At 42.5% G+C, this 15,783-nt stretch overlaps 1 protein-coding gene across 5 annotated transcripts in view; it reads left to right on the top strand.

The window, feature by feature from the left end:
• NAXD (NAD(P)HX dehydratase) overlaps window positions 1–12,468 on the top strand; it is a 48,191-nt gene extending 35,723 nt beyond the window's left edge. For 4 of the 5 annotated variants that reach the window (XM_073614502.1, XM_073614500.1, XM_073614501.1 and 1 more), the window contains 2 exons: window positions 766–886; window positions 10,970–12,468. In XM_073614502.1, coding sequence (XP_073470603.1) covers window positions 766–886; window positions 10,970–11,120 — 272 coding nt within the window. In that variant the 3' untranslated portion in view covers window positions 11,121–12,468. The remainder of the gene's footprint in view (window positions 1–765; window positions 887–10,969) is intronic. The other variant, XM_073614499.1, reaches the window with a different exon arrangement.
• Window positions 12,469–15,783: the final 3,315 nt, after the last annotated feature.

The following is a 15,783-nucleotide window of genomic DNA, read 5'->3' on the forward strand; positions in this document are numbered from 1 at the left end:
CCAAAAATATGTAAAAGAATATATATTGGCCTAAACTGATGAAGAATTTTTTGGGGATATTTATTATAGCAAAAAGTAAAAAATATTGATATAAATTATTTATACTTGTATATTTATATACAAGTGCCACCTATCAATGCCCACCAGTAGTGCCACCTATCAGTGTAACTGATCAGTGCCCATCACTGCCACCTATCGGTGCCCATCAGTGCCGCCTCATCAGCGTACATCAATGAAGGAGAGAAATTACCTGTTTTAAGTTTTTTTTTATAACAAAATTTATATATATATATATATATATATATATATATATATATATATATATATATATATATATATATATATATATATATATATATATATAATTTTTTTTTTTTTTAATTCAGTCTTTTTACATTTTTTTTAACAAAAAAATAAAAACCGCAGGAGGTGATCAAATGGCACCAAAGGAAGCTCTATTTATGGGAAAAAAGGACACAATTTCGTTTGGGTACAGCATTACATGACCACGCAATTACCAGTTAAAGCGACGCAGTGCCAAATTGTAACAAGTGCTCTGGTCAGGAAGGGGGTAAAACCTTCCGGGGCTGAAGTGGTTAAACATTTGATATGTTTTCTGCTGTGAATAAAATATGGGTTTGAGATTTGCAAATCATTTCATTCTGTTTTTTTATGTAGATTTTACACAGCATCCCAACATTTTTTTTCAACAACTATTTTTCATCATCCTGCTAAATTACTAAACTAAATTTCTTTATATTGAAGTGTTCATATGCACTCATGAAGGAAGTAACCGTCGATGTGGAGGACAGGGAGACCTTCTGGCTGGTTCTCTTGGTGTCTTAGTACATTGGGCAGGCCTTGCTGGACCAGAAAAGATAAATGGGTATGTTGTAACAATCTTTGACTCTAAATAACTGTAAACATATGGTGCTAGGGCTGCACAGACAAATTTAATCTCTTGCTATAAAAGAACTTTTTTTTTGTTTACAATTAACTTTGATAAAACGGAAATGAATGTGATCCTATTGAGAGGATCTCTGAATAACAAATTCTCTATTTGAAGAGTCATAATGATATCAAATATGTTAACCCCTTAAAGCCGGTATTTTAAGGGATTTGGGATACTGGGAGGCGGGGTGGGGTTTATGATTACGTGACCGCCGTGATTGGCTGTCATAGTGGTCATATGATCAGAAAGCTCACAATCGCTACTTGCTTTCCGGTAACTGAAGGCACGCACTCTCAGCACAGCTGTATTCACACCAATTCATGCAAATATGCGGGCGCTCTGCGTCGAGGCCCACCCACTGAGAGGCCGTATATTTGCGTGCGGCTGGCGCTAAGGGGTTAAACTGAAAATTGCAGACCTGTTGCCCTTTACTAGAAGCTTGCACCTGCATTAAGTACACTTTTTGCTTCCTGTAAGTGGGAGGGACTGCCTACTGCAATCACAAATGAGAGAAAAACTGTTTTGAAAAAAAAACCCATGAAACCAAAAAGGAGGAAATGAATCTTACACTTTTCATGCATATGGTGTACAAAACACCCTCCATGTTTACAAGGAAATACATTTTTTTTTTTTTTTTTAATTGTAGCTGGTAGCAAATGGAAAATGCAGGCTTAGGTCATTTAGAGGCACATGCTTTTTAATTGATCAGGGCCCCTGACTTGGGTTCGATCTTGGAGCGTGAACCGTGGTGTCACTAGGGTTGATGTTACCTGGTGTGGTAAAACATGGTGTCACCCCTGCCCCACTGGGGGGTGACACCATGTTGTCCTGCTGCTGCTCCTAGCACAAATCCCCTCTCTTCACACAAATCCCCCCCCCGCTCCCCCCGCTCCCCACTCCTTGCACAAATTGTCTAGGCCTGTCAGTCCACTATATTAGGCAGGTTCTTGCCTGGGACCTCTTTCCACAGTAATCCAGCCCCTGGTCTATACTCTATGTATAATATAGGTGTCCCCTCAATGTCCTGCCTAATATAGGGGTTCGCCCCCATCCATAACAATGACAATAGATGGGACAGGACAGACGATGTGTCGGTAAGGTTCGAGCAGATCTCACATGTCTAGACAGATCCCAGTCACTGATGTGGAGGGCTCACCATGGGGGAGGAGGATAGCTGGACTAGTCAGAGCTGCTCTCTGATGATGGCAAACAATGGTATGGGGGACCTGGGTAGGATGGGATCTGTTCCTGCAGACAATGGCATTGTTTCGGAATGGACCAGTTTGTTGCTGAAAACGGGATGTGAATAGGATGGCTGCGGGAGGATGTGTGTGCGCCCGCAATCACAGCAGTCAACCCAGCGGCAACATGCCTGGATGGATGCCCTCCCCTGGCACCAGCAAAGTCATTGGCCCTCCCCCTTGTATCTCAAGATCTCGGCTACACCCAGGTGGGGAGGATTCAGTGCAGCCGTGCTGCCCGGAGAATTGCATGATCGCTTCTAAATACAAAAGCCGGGCTTCTGTATTAGAAGTGACAGCAGTGAAAGGAACACACCGGGATAGCGCCAGCTAAAAAAGAAAAGCCCTGCCTCCGGAAACTGGGACCCTCGGCATGGTGTCTCCCGGTTTCGGCCCACACCCCCATAGTAACGCCACTGAGCACGAAGCTTTGGAGAAACAAAAGGAGGCAGGAGGAGTTTTCCAAAATTTTGAGGCCTAAGCTTCTATTGCTGGGGAAAATAGATATTTTTACTACCAATAACTTTCTTCATGAGGTTATTTAAATACTCACCAGAAATGTTCACCACCATGCTCTTTTACCATTGCTGTTTCACAGACCATCATTTCAGCCAAGAAGAGAAGGTAGTGTGTTGGAAATGTTTTGGGTCTTCTTAGAGATCCCAGACAAATAACAGCACTAGTATCCATCTGAGACTGTTTGGTTTAATTTTAAAGTAAAACTAAAGTCTTGTGTCTTTTTTTTTTTTTTTTCTTGTTATTTTTTTAATTTAATTATTTAAAAAAAAAAAGAAAAAAATGTTCTACTTACCTGCTCTGTACATGGTTTTGCACAGAGCAGCCCAAATTCAGGTCCCTCCTGTTGAGTGCTGCCACACCAAGCAGCTTGCTATGGGGGCATCCGAGCCACATCTCTCTGTTCAGACACTGAGCCACGACCCGGCCCCACCCCCTCTCCTCATTGGCTCACTGAATTTGATTGACAACAGTGGGAGCCAATGGTCCTTTGGCCCTTCACAGCTGTTTCAGCCAATGAGGAGGGAGAGTCCTGGGCAGCCGAGTCTCTTGTGCAACATAGCTGGATCTAAATGGACCTCAGTGAAGTATTGGGGGGGGGGGGGGGGGGGTGCTGCACACAGAAGGCTTTTTATCTTAATGCATAAAGATAAAAAACCTGACTTTAGAACCACTTTAAGATTTACTAAAACTGGTGTATGTAGAATCTGGTGCAACTGTGCATGGTGGCCAATCCGCTTCTAAATTTGCTTGTTCAATCAAGCTTTGAAAAAAAAACCTGGAAGCTGATTAGGTTCTATGCAGAGTTGCACCAGATTTTGCCCTCTTCAGTTTTAGTAAAAAACCCCCTTGGTGTCCGGCGACGTATATATAAACATCCTGGAAGACAAGTGGTTATACAAGATTTGTGGCTATGGCTGCAACCAGTATCCTGGTATCACAATTTTCAGCTGGTGACGGGCTTTCATGTACAAGTGATCTGAGTACTCTACAGCCACCCAATCATTTTTACAGAGCTCAAAAGAAGCATCCTTTCCTCCCCCTCTTCAGTGATCATTGAAACTGGAAGTGACGGATTTACATAGTTTGAAAAGACACAAGTCCATCTAGTTCAAACAATAATAAAAATGTCATCACTTCCAGTTTCAGGTCTATGTTTGCTGGCCATTATCAACCAATGAATCAACTGCTCAAACTGATCTCCATTTGATTGGGTGCTTAGAAGGGTAGGGGAGGGATCAGGGGTCTCATAGACGAAGTGGTTAAGTTGGCTCGTACAGCATCAGTATGAACCGATCATGTGACACCACAAAAGCACACTCCAGGCAGGCCCTGCAATATTTGGTCCAGTGGGATGTGGCCACCAGAGTGTCATTGAGGAAATGCCAATTTTTATAACCTTGCATGAAGCGTACACTTCAGGTAAGTAATGATAAATTACATAAAAAATACTGTGCTATACAATTTAGATAATGACAAAAATTATAAATCTTGTATCATCAGGTAGTGACAATGTGTGAAAAAAACAGTGATATAATTATGAAAACTAAAAGCTGCTATAAGTGGGATACACACAAGAACATTTGGTAAAGTTGATAGCAGCGCTAACAGCAGTGATATTAAACCCAATGCTAAAAAACTGTGATAGGCTTGCGACCTAATACCCAGCCAGGGCCTTTATCCAAAGGAAATCAGGGGGATGATATTCCAAGCCCCACGAAAGGGGTCAGCACCGACACAGATTCCGCCAAGCACAGGCCACATAGATAGCCAGATGAGTGTTACTCAGATGTTCCCCAAAAAAGGAAAGGATTCAACATAGCGTAATACTGAACTCTCATTTTATCAACTTTACCAAATGTTCTTGTGTGTATCCCACTTATAGCAGCTGCCCTTATTGGTTTTAGTTTTCATAATTATATCACTGTTTTTTTCACACATTGTCACTACCTGATGATATAAGATTTATAATTTTTGTCATTATCTAAATTGTATAGTGCGGTATTTTTTATGTAATTTGTCTGCCTTAGTGATACCCACATACTGCAGCTCTTATATCAAGACACCATCTACCTGAATACCCATTGATCACACTATGGACATCTTTGATTATAGGGCCTCCAAAAAGGTTAATACGAATGGGGTTTTTGAACCATATAAAGACGAAGAAGGAGACCTTAGTGGTCTCTTCACTAGGTTGAAAAACCTTACCATATCAGAGACTCGTACGAAATGGGATGTCGCCTATTTAGAGACCTATGTCAAGTTAAATATGGTCCCTAGAAGTCTTAGGTGGGAGGTTAGTCCCCAAAAAGGCAACATCCAATTGGAAGATTGGTACAAATATTTCAATGAGGCCGAAGTTAGCCTTCTCAGGTTCCCGATTGAAAGAAAATTACTGAAACTTTCTCGGTTAGACGAAGAAATTAAAACTTTTAAGGAGAAACTAACCCCACTCCAAGATACTGTTGAGTATAAAGATAAGTCACAAGTTTTATTGAATATTTTAGAAAAAGAGGACAGAGAACGGAAATACAAAAAGAAGAAAAAATACAATAGGGACCTAGCAGATTACCATGGTGGTGTTGTATTTGAGTGGGAAAAAAAATTACTGGCAGCAAATGCGGCTAATGCGAATCAAGATAATACCACAATGGAAACAATACCTTCTACCACTTCCAATCAAGGGAAAACATCTGTCCCGAATAACCCACAGAGGACCAATGATAGAAGTAGAAGGGGTTCCCACCAATCCCCCTATAGAACCTATAATCATGGAAAAGGGGGGCCACCATCTCCCTAGATCCTCCCAACGCCCTTTTAGACCCAATCAAGGCAATAGGGGAGGACGGAATCAGAATACCCCGTATTATGGTCCTAACCATAACCAGAGATGGGCTCCCTATCCTCAAGACCACTTATATTATGGTTCAGGTTATAACCATGGACAGGGCCCTCCACCTCGTGTGCAAAATCACCCTAAGACTGGGGGATCCGGGGGTCCATCCTCTACACATGATGGCACGTCATACCATAACAACTCTGATTATAGTTATCCCTATATGCCTGTCGGTTCACATCCGAATCCTTCTGGCACAATAAGTACTGAGAATTGTTTTGGTGGCAACACACAGAATAGATTTTTTCCCTTGCGGGATGGACCAATAGAGGACTGTGGGGATCGAGTTGGTACCCCATACCCCTCTAGAGGTAGAGAACCTCCTGGTCTACCCCAATATCATGGGAATGATAGGGGGGCTACCTATGCCAGTTCCGGACCATCGGGTCAAGACTCCCAGCAATGGGGTTTTCACAGGCCCAGCCAGGGTACCAAGTGAACGGCAGACCAAGGAGAGGAACCAGAGGGGGTAGACGAATACGAATTAGAAAAGAAAAAAGCTTTAGCTGGAACATGTATTTTTAGTTTAAGTACAGTTATTCTAAACGACCAGGAAAAACAAGTATTGGATAAAGGCCTGAAATTCGCACACACCCCATTCCCCCCCCCCCCCCCCCCCCGGTAAGTTGAATAAATTTGAAACATATATGGATATTCACAAATTTATCCGTAAAATGAATATTAAAAGATATATGCTTTCCAACCCAACAGTAGCGAGGAGAGAGGTGTTTAATGATTACCACCGCTCAGGACTTGCCAATGCCTCTCTTTTCAACCCTCCGGGGGCAACAGCCCCCTCCATTAGAGTTTTCAGAGACATCCTGCTAAGAGACCTTGAGAAGATGCCCATTAAAAAGGTGAGGAATAACCGTGACTTCCAGACAGGTCTGGACTCATTATGTAACAACAAAGAGTTGGTTATCAGACCTGCTGACAAGGGAGGGGGGATTGTAGTTCTTAACAGAGGGGCTTATCTAACAGAAATGTATAGAATCTTAAATGATGGAGATACTTATACTCCTCTTAAATCAGACCGTAAAATCCCCTACCAAAAAGAACTAGCGAAAATAGTTGATGGAGGATTTTCACAGGGGATTATTAACAAAAAGGAGAAATTGTATCTTATCCCTAAAGCCCTCCTGTATTCCAGTTATATATTATTTACCCAAAGTCCATAAACATCCCACCTGCCCCCCGGGACATCCTATTGTGAGTGGGATAGATTCCCTCACGTCCCGGGTGGACAGGTATATTGGTTTTTTTCTTACAACCCTTGGTAGCTAAAATGCCCTCCCTTGTTAAAGATTCTAGACACGTTATCAACCTTTTGTCTAACTATACCCCTACTTCCACCATGTGGATGGTTACTGCAGATGTAACATCATTATATACGATAATTCCCCACAGTTTGGGTCTCTTTGCGGTGGAGTACTATCTTAGGCGAGATTCTGAACTCTACGATGAACAAATCAATTTTATTATGGAACTTTTGAGGTATGCGGCATCACATAACTACTTCTTCTGATTCGATAAACAGTTTTACCGTCAAGATCGGGGAGTAGCTATGGGGGCTAAATATGCCCCCAGCCTCGCAAATCTTTTTATGGCCCTGTGGGAGGAGGATGTCGTCGGTGTTTGCCAGAGGCCCCAGTTAAATCTGTGGGCTAGGTACATTGACGACATCCTCCTCCTATGGGATGGAGCCCGCAGCGATTTGGATCTTTTTATGGAGGATTTGAACAAAAATAATAGGGGTATGTGCTTGAAATTTGAGGCCAGTCAGTCTAGCATTAATTTCCTTGATTTAAATATAACTATTCAACGCAACCAGTTCATTACCTCCACGTTTTTTAAAAATACGGATCGCAACTCATATATCCCGATTAATAGTTGCCACCATAAAACATGGCTCCGTTCTGTTCCCAAGAGCCAATTTATACGTCTTAAACGTAATTGCACAGATACTACTCAGTTTTTAGTACAAGCTGAAGTTCTGGTGGATAGATTTTTGGAGAAGGGATACCCTTTGGATACCCTTAAATCCACTTTGAAAGAAGTTAATGGTTTAGATAGGAAGGGGTTGCTGACGGTAGAGGCCACTTAGTGAGAACAATTCTGTTCTTGTTCCATTCATCACTACTTATTCAGTGCAGCACAATAGTATTAAGAATCTATTGAAAATTCTTAGGCCACAGGTCATATTTAGAGGAGCATCGTCCCTCAAGGACAGACTAGCCCCTAATGTTCTGAATCCCCCTACTGCCAATTTGAAAGGTCTTTTTGATAACCTTACAGGTTATTATAAATGTGGGAGATGTCGAGTGTGTTCTATCAATACTGGCACACATAGACGTACCCAAAAGTTCACTTCTCATAGTACACAGATGGAACATGAGATTGAACCTTTCATCACATGTTCGACGGAGGGGGTCGTCTACCTGCTCCAGTGCCCTTGCGGGTTACAGTATGTGGGCAGGACTAGACAACCCCTCTCCGCCAGACTTAATGAACATATTACCAACATTAAAAATGGATTTCTGAAACACTCAGTCTCTAAACACTATCTGACCACACATAATAAAGACCCCTCCAAAACCATCTTTTTGGGGATAGATAGATACCGTCCTCATTGGAGAGGGAGCTCTCTTGTTAGGAGTATCTCCAGACTAGAGATGCTATGGATCCGTAAAATAAAATGTTATACTCCGCATGGGCTCAATATAGATACTGATACCAATGCCTTTATCGATAATTCCTGAGAACAATTTGATATATCATTTTTTATTACTGTCGGTTGGGTTTAGACCACATTTTTTTGCATGTCCCTATGTTGTTTAGGTCTGCTTGGTACATATTGGACATCTAATTTGTGAAGAACACTGGGGTCTATATATGTGGGATAATTATTTATTAATTTGGGTATACACCAAGTAATTCTTCTCCATGTGGGTCAATGGAAATCATCTCTGACCTATTTTTGTCAACATGGTTTACCACTCTTGTTTCTTTGTATAAAGATGAAATGCTGAGCATAAGAGTGGTATACGCCTATGTTTTATGGGGTCTGTCTATGGCAACCAGACATACATATATATTTAACTAAATTTATTCCTAGTTGATACATATAGTCCTTAGTTTCATATGCCATCAACTATCTTATATCTGTTTCTCTTGTCCTCTAAATTTTACTTTATTTTATTTTCATTTTTATTCCTATTTTAACCCAATACCTGATTTCTATCTCAGAGTGGTATTAATGCAGGTCAATTCCTAAATACCAAATAAATTAATCAATAAGTTTTTTAATTTTTAATATTTTTATTTTTGAGATTTAATATATTTTTTAAATATATAAAGGTTTGCTATAGAGATTAATTAAGATCGGTGGATGGCTTATGCATTTGGTGCCAACGGTCTCCCTCTCAAATCTTATTTTTACATACACTATTTTTCAAGTCGTTTTCCGTGTTTGATTGTTTTCCCAGCACCTAAGATGGCGATTTTGGGTGTTGCCAGGTTTACTGGCGAAGTGCAAGATGATTTCCTGGTTTGATCCATATCGAGGCTTGGTTCAAACCAATATGTACTTATACGCGACACATCAGTGCGTCGCCTGTGCCCCAGACAACATCATTGTGTGACGAAACGCGCGTTGGGAGGAGCTGACGTTCTGCGTGAACTGTCTGTACCGTCTGTAGGACGGGTGTTTACACTAGCCTGCCGGCTTCCTTGCTGTTTTATCTCCATGACATTGTAAGTGTTTTTCTATCTTCTAAATAAGTGAGAGTTATCAGTATTACGCTATGTCGAATCCTTTCCTTTTTTGGGGAACATCTGAGTAACACTCATCTGGCTATCTATGTGACCTGTGCTTGGCGGAATCTGTGTCGGTGCTGACCCCTTTCGTGGGGCTTGGAATATCATACCCCTGATTTCCTTTGGCTAAAGGTCCTGGCCGGGTATTAGGTCGCAAGCTATTTAAGCTTGCCTTGTGGTAAGTGAGCACTCTGTGTGGTGTCATCACTGCGGTGCGGTGGAGGATTTATTTAAGCATTGTATTGGAAGATTATCCACATGGGCTTAAGGCTTTGAACATTATCTTTCCATACGGATGGACATTTTTTTTTTTACTACTCATGCACATGTCTTGTTAAATTATCAGTTTTTTAGCATTGGGTTTAATATCACTGCTGTTAGCACTGCTATCAACTTTACCAAACATGATAGGTGCCATGGAGATCAGCTTTTACGTGGACTTAGCCTGCATGAACTTAACATGACATTTGACGTAAAGTAATGTGTGTAATAGGGTTACTATAGATCATGTGTCGAATCTGGCCCAGCAGGCCGTTTTATGTGGCCCTAATGCCTCCTGCAGCTGTGGCACCTTGTCCCAGCAGAGAGGAGGACAGAGCTCCTCCACCAGATCCTGCGCTTCTCCATGCAGCCGCAGAAACATTCATCTCTGCAACCCCCACCATCTCGGCAATCGACCGCAGAGAGGAAGACAGAACTCCTCCTACAGATCCTGTGCCTCTCTGTGCAGCTGTAGCATCCCCTCATCTCTGCCTTCCTCTGGTCCCCCTCCAGACCCTGCACTTTTTGCTTCCCAGCTCCACCCCCAGCTTCTTCCCGGCACCAGCACAATATTAGGGGGGTGCACTGTGATGTAAGGGAAGGTGGGATGCTTGACGGTAAAGGGGCTTGTGACATCTTATGTAAGGAGGTGTGTGATGCTCAGGACATCTAGTCTTACAGATACAACCAGTCCTTTTGGGGCAACCATAATGCTGATGCGGCCCACAATGAAATTGAGCTGGACACCTCAGCTCTAGATGGACATGCCTTCATGTTCAGGTGTCACCCAGGATCAACATCTATTCTTGGACTGAGGTGTTAGCTCAGGGCCAGTATACACTAAAACATGGTGTGGGAGGCCTGGGTTTCGTGCACCACATTCCAATCGCACTGAGATCTGCAGCGGTTGTCAGTGCAGAGTTAATGACTCCCCAAATGCAGGTTGCAAATGCTGTGTTTCCACAGTAATGCCTGTAGTGTTCATAAATGTCTGCCCCAATCATACCCTGGCTTTGTGATGTGCTACAACGTTACAGTCTGATCATTGGCAGAGAGAAGGAAATGCTTCTTGCCTGCAACAGACTGAGGACATCCTCTCAGCCTAATCACTAGTGCTTCTGAACTTTTTTTTTTTTTTTGGTTTATTTTTTTATACGGTTCTATATTTTGTGACATTAATTTCTGCTGACTTGTGAAGTTGTTTGATATATTAAAATCTGTAGTGATGATTACCTTTGAAAATGTACCACTGTGGCAATATTAATTTGGACATTTTTTTTCCAGCCACAATCCTTTCATGGTGGCAGCATTTGGAGCCTGTTCCTTGACAAGACAATGCAACCAGCAAGCGTTCCAGAAAAATGGACGTTCCATGACCACAGGCGATATGATCTCAGAAGTTGGAACAGCTTTTAACAAACTGTTTGAGACTTGATACTACTTATGCTGTGTATTTTAAATAATGGTTTTCTTCAAAAGACTTTCAAACAAACCGTCCTGGGTTGTAGCACCATTTGAACTATGGGACAAGCAAGTAATCCTTTCTGGCTTTAGTAAAAACCTGTATAGGTGTGTTTTACATGAGAAATAATGGCTGGGCTGAGAACTGAATGACTGTTGCAGACACAATCCAAATAAATGTGGGCCCGGATATACTTCTTGCCATGGATGAACAGCTTACTAATTCATTGGGTTCAGCACAATGATTCCCAGAATAATGTAACCGATTCATCTAAATCAGATCTGGAGTTACCCTTAACAACCAATTATTCTAATATAATTTTTCCATAGATTGACAGATGAAGCCTGATTGGTTGCTATGGACTACTGTTTCGTTTTTGTTTTTCTTTGACCGGGTTTTAATAAATTTACAGCAACTGCACTTTCACTGTACAAAATTAGAATGCCCATTTATTGGTCCTTTTGTGATCTTACCCCATAAAGAAACAATCGTCAGTGCTTTGATTTTGTGAACATATAAATAGCCTGGACATGCCTGGGTGCATGGACAAAGGCCATAGAAAGGCATCGCTGACCCATAAGGCCCCTTGCACGCTAAGCGTTTGGCCGCTCTGTTTAGCCCTGATGCTGGCAGCCTGTCAAACAGTTTGAGAGGACAAAAGCTACTGCAGCTGGATGGGGCACCTACAGTACATATGTTTAAGGCAGTATGCACCAAGGGATGAATGTCTGAAACACAGACTAGAGGTTTTGTTTCTAGGCACATGCTGCCCTAAATGTTTGTACCACTAGGTGCCCTGTCTAGCCACAGTAGCTGTCAGTCTCTGAAAGAGTTTGATGGGCTGATCTGTGCCCTCCTCCTGCAGCTAAACACCTATGCATCACGGCTAAAAGGCTAGTGTGCATGGGACCTAGTATGTTTATATGAAGCATAGATGCAGGTTTATTAGGTAGCTTTCAGTTCTTACATTACTGTGAGAAGGGCCTTACATGGAGCAGTCATGCTTTTTAAAGGTCCTTTAGCGCAACACATGGATGGCATTCTCTGTGTTCTTGCTCACTGAACGCACATAAAAATGTGTCCAACCTCCTGCTTCACGGTACAGTTCTTAATTTCTATGAAATTGTGTAAGAAAAGTTATTAGTATACTTTTATAGAGAATCCATTGTTCTCCCTGGCCCCAAATTTTGAGAACCACTGAGTTACATAATTGTTTATTAATCTAGGACCGCTTTATGTTCTTTAGACTGTTTGTGTTTGATATTAAATAGGAAATCTTACGCAGGTTTTCACTACCAATAAACATTCTGGATGGACATCATCATTGTTCAAATAGTTATTAGCAAGAACAGAACCATTTTTGGTATTCAAGGCACAGCCTAAAATGTAATTGTTTGCATAAACCAGCAGCATATATTATGTAATCTACCTACGTATTTAGACATTCTGGCAAAGACAAAGCCCCTGATGCCCAGCCAGGGCCAAAACTGGGGGGAAATCTGCCCCAGCTGCCACACTGAGGGAGGGGCACCACTGCAACCTCCACTCTTTGACATGCCGGTAATCTGTTACTTGACAGTTTTCTGATCTCTCTGCTTGCGCTGCACCAACCTACACTCTCTTCCCCGACAGTCTCTTTCCCTCAGCTCATCTATTTGTCTTTATTTGGTCTCTTCTTTCTCTCCTCCCCGCCACTAACTGTTCCGGCAACGCTACGCAGCACTATTTTCCAGCTCTCCTCCCTGGCAGTAGCAAGTCCGATCCGGACACACACCTGTGCTTTCCACGAAAATGTCATTGCTAAACGCAGAACCGCAGCTTCTGTATTAGTGACAAACAAATATTTGGGGGGCACACCCTAAAAGATGCATTAAAGATTGTGCAGCCGTAAGACCATAAAACAGAATAAATCATTACAGCGCACACATGCAAAAAAAAGGACATTTACTTCCTGCAAGGCTATTTAAAACACCTGAACATTTTCAAAAAAAAATATGGGGATTTGGTCACACTATATTGCTATATGGTGCTTAAGCCCACTTACTGCGACAAAGTACCCCATTATCAGTGGGTCCTACGCTATCCATAGAATGGAAGATCCTGCTTCTTTGAACCATGGGAGAAATACACTCCTCTATATGGGAGAACTAAAGGACGACTCCTATAACACAGGTGGACACTAATGAGAGGCAATGATGAGGGAGTGGGGTGCTCCTGCCCAAAAGGATTTGGTCAGAATCCATACAATAGACAAATATTTGTGGGGCACATCCTAAAAGATGCAATAAAGATGGTGCAGCCGTAAGATCATAAAACAGAACAAAATTTTACAGCGCACACATGCAAAAAAAAAGGAAATTTTTTGAAAATGTTCAGGTGTTTTAAATAGCCTTGCAGGAGGTAAATGTCCTTTTTTTTTTTTTTTGCATGTGTGCGCTGTAATATCTTGTTCTGTATTAGTGACAGCGCAGCTCTCTGAGCAGCTTCCATGGTGCTGCTGGTGTACTGTAAGAGGGTGGGCGCCTAAGACATCGCTAGCACGTGACATTTCTTTCAGTAAGCTGCTGCCTGTCACACATTGTAACAGAGGTGGCGCAGATTTCCCTAGGCTCCTCCTCGGCTCTGTTTTTGTCCTGACAGACCAGCACGAGGAGGAGCCTGGGAAAAAAACATCTCTGACCTACATGGTATCTGAGGTCTGTGTTCGTGTTGGGAGGGGAGGATTTAGGATCGCATTTTTACAGCTTGGGGGGGGGGGGGGGGGTGTGAATCGGGGGCTTGTTTTAAATTGGGGATGTCAAGGTTGGAAATTTGAAGGCGACAGGCAACTTGTGAACTCTGTACAATGCGCACTACTAATCCCTGCACGCCATATCTCTGTAGACCGCACACCCCTGATCCCTGCACACCGCGCACCCTAATCTCTGCACACCATACACACCTAAACTCTGTACTCTGAACACCTTGCACCTCTGCTCCCTGCATTCTGTACACCATGCAATCCTAAACTCTGCACTTTGTATACCGCGCACCCCTGATCTCTGTACACCATACACCCCTAAACTCTGTACACAGCGCACCTCTGCTCCCTGTACACTGCGCACCCCTAATGTCGGCCCTCAGAACATGGCGCACTGTGAAAAGGAGGGCTCTTGATGTAAAGGGAGAATCCTGATGTAAAGAGCACCCTTGATGTAGAGGGGTTCCTGATTTAAAGGGTAATTGCTGATGTAAAGGGGAATCCTGATGTTAAGTAGAGGGCTACTGATGTAAGGGGCTGGCTTCCTGATGTAAAAGGGAACTCTTGATTAAGAAGGGGACTCTGATATAAAGGGTGACTAAGTATACCTCAGCCTTTGAGTATACATGGCAAGACTTTTGTAGATTTATGTGCCTCTTGCTCAATGCACAGTCATTATGGAGTATTTTGTGGGTACAAGAACTGCAGACAGTGTACAGTATATAGAATATGTAGGTTTAAAACTATATTAAACCCAAAAATATAAATATATTGCAGGCTACCAATCAGGTGTGGTGGCTGTAATAGTTTTCTATTACCCCCCCCCCCCCCTCTCTCTCTGTTTTCACCTGGTGATCTGATCAGTAACACACCTCCCTGTATTAGAGCGCCCCTGTGCAGACTTACTGCTGGATCGCCAGGTGAAAAAGGAAAGAGCCTAAAAAAGAAAACGAATGCAGCCATCACATCTAAGAATTGGTAAGCTGCAATATAATGTTTGCTTTTGGGTTTAATACTGCCTTAAACCATCAACCATGCTCCTTTAAGACACCTCAATTTTTAGTGCATTCTTGTCACGCTCATTTTTGCTACAGTGCACACTGCATGTCTTCCCCGTCCCTATAAGTCCCTCATTCTCAAGTTCCAAATTTCAAAGGCATTCACCTGCATCTTTCTTCTGTCACCTTATACCTCCTGGACACCACCTTCCCACACTGGCAGAAGAAAGTGGGGGTTAGGGGGGTGCTAAGCAAACCCTGCAAAGTCCTGGTCAGACAATGCAACTGTATTAAGAAACCAGCAGCACTGTCAGCACCCTGGGGATCAAGGGTATGAATGGCTTTGAATGCTTTCAGACACATTGATTTATGTATGAATGGGTTTGAAGGTAAAAAGACATTCATATGAATGTAGAAAGCTGAAGTGAGTAAAACTAGGATTTTTTCATCATACTTACCTGTAAAATCCTTTTCTTTGAGTACATTATGTGACACAGAGTCAGGCTAATATTCATTACCTGCTGGGATGTCCCAGAGCAATAGCCTTGAGGGGAGGGAGACACCCTGCCAAATAATAGCCATCAGAACTTATACGGCAGCCTGCAATACACTGCGGCCGAAAGTCAAATCCTTGGCTGCTCGAACATCCACTTGATAAAATTTGGTGAACGTATGCACTGAAAACCTGGTGGCAGCCTTACAAATCTGAGCCACAGATACCTGATAGCGAAAAGCCCAGGAGGTTCCTACACCCCTGGTAGAATGAGCTCTCAACCTAAAGAGAGGAGCTTTATGTTTCAGACCGTAGGCCTGAATGACCAAGCAACTGACCCAATTGGCAATGAAGCTGCCTGCCCCTTCTTGGGTCTTTTTTGTAAAACAAAAAAAAAAGTCTGAT

This window comes from Aquarana catesbeiana, linkage group LG02 (genome assembly GCF_042186555.1).
Source record: "Aquarana catesbeiana isolate 2022-GZ linkage group LG02, ASM4218655v1, whole genome shotgun sequence".
In the NCBI taxonomy this organism is placed as follows: Eukaryota; Metazoa; Chordata; class Amphibia; order Anura; family Ranidae; genus Aquarana; species Aquarana catesbeiana.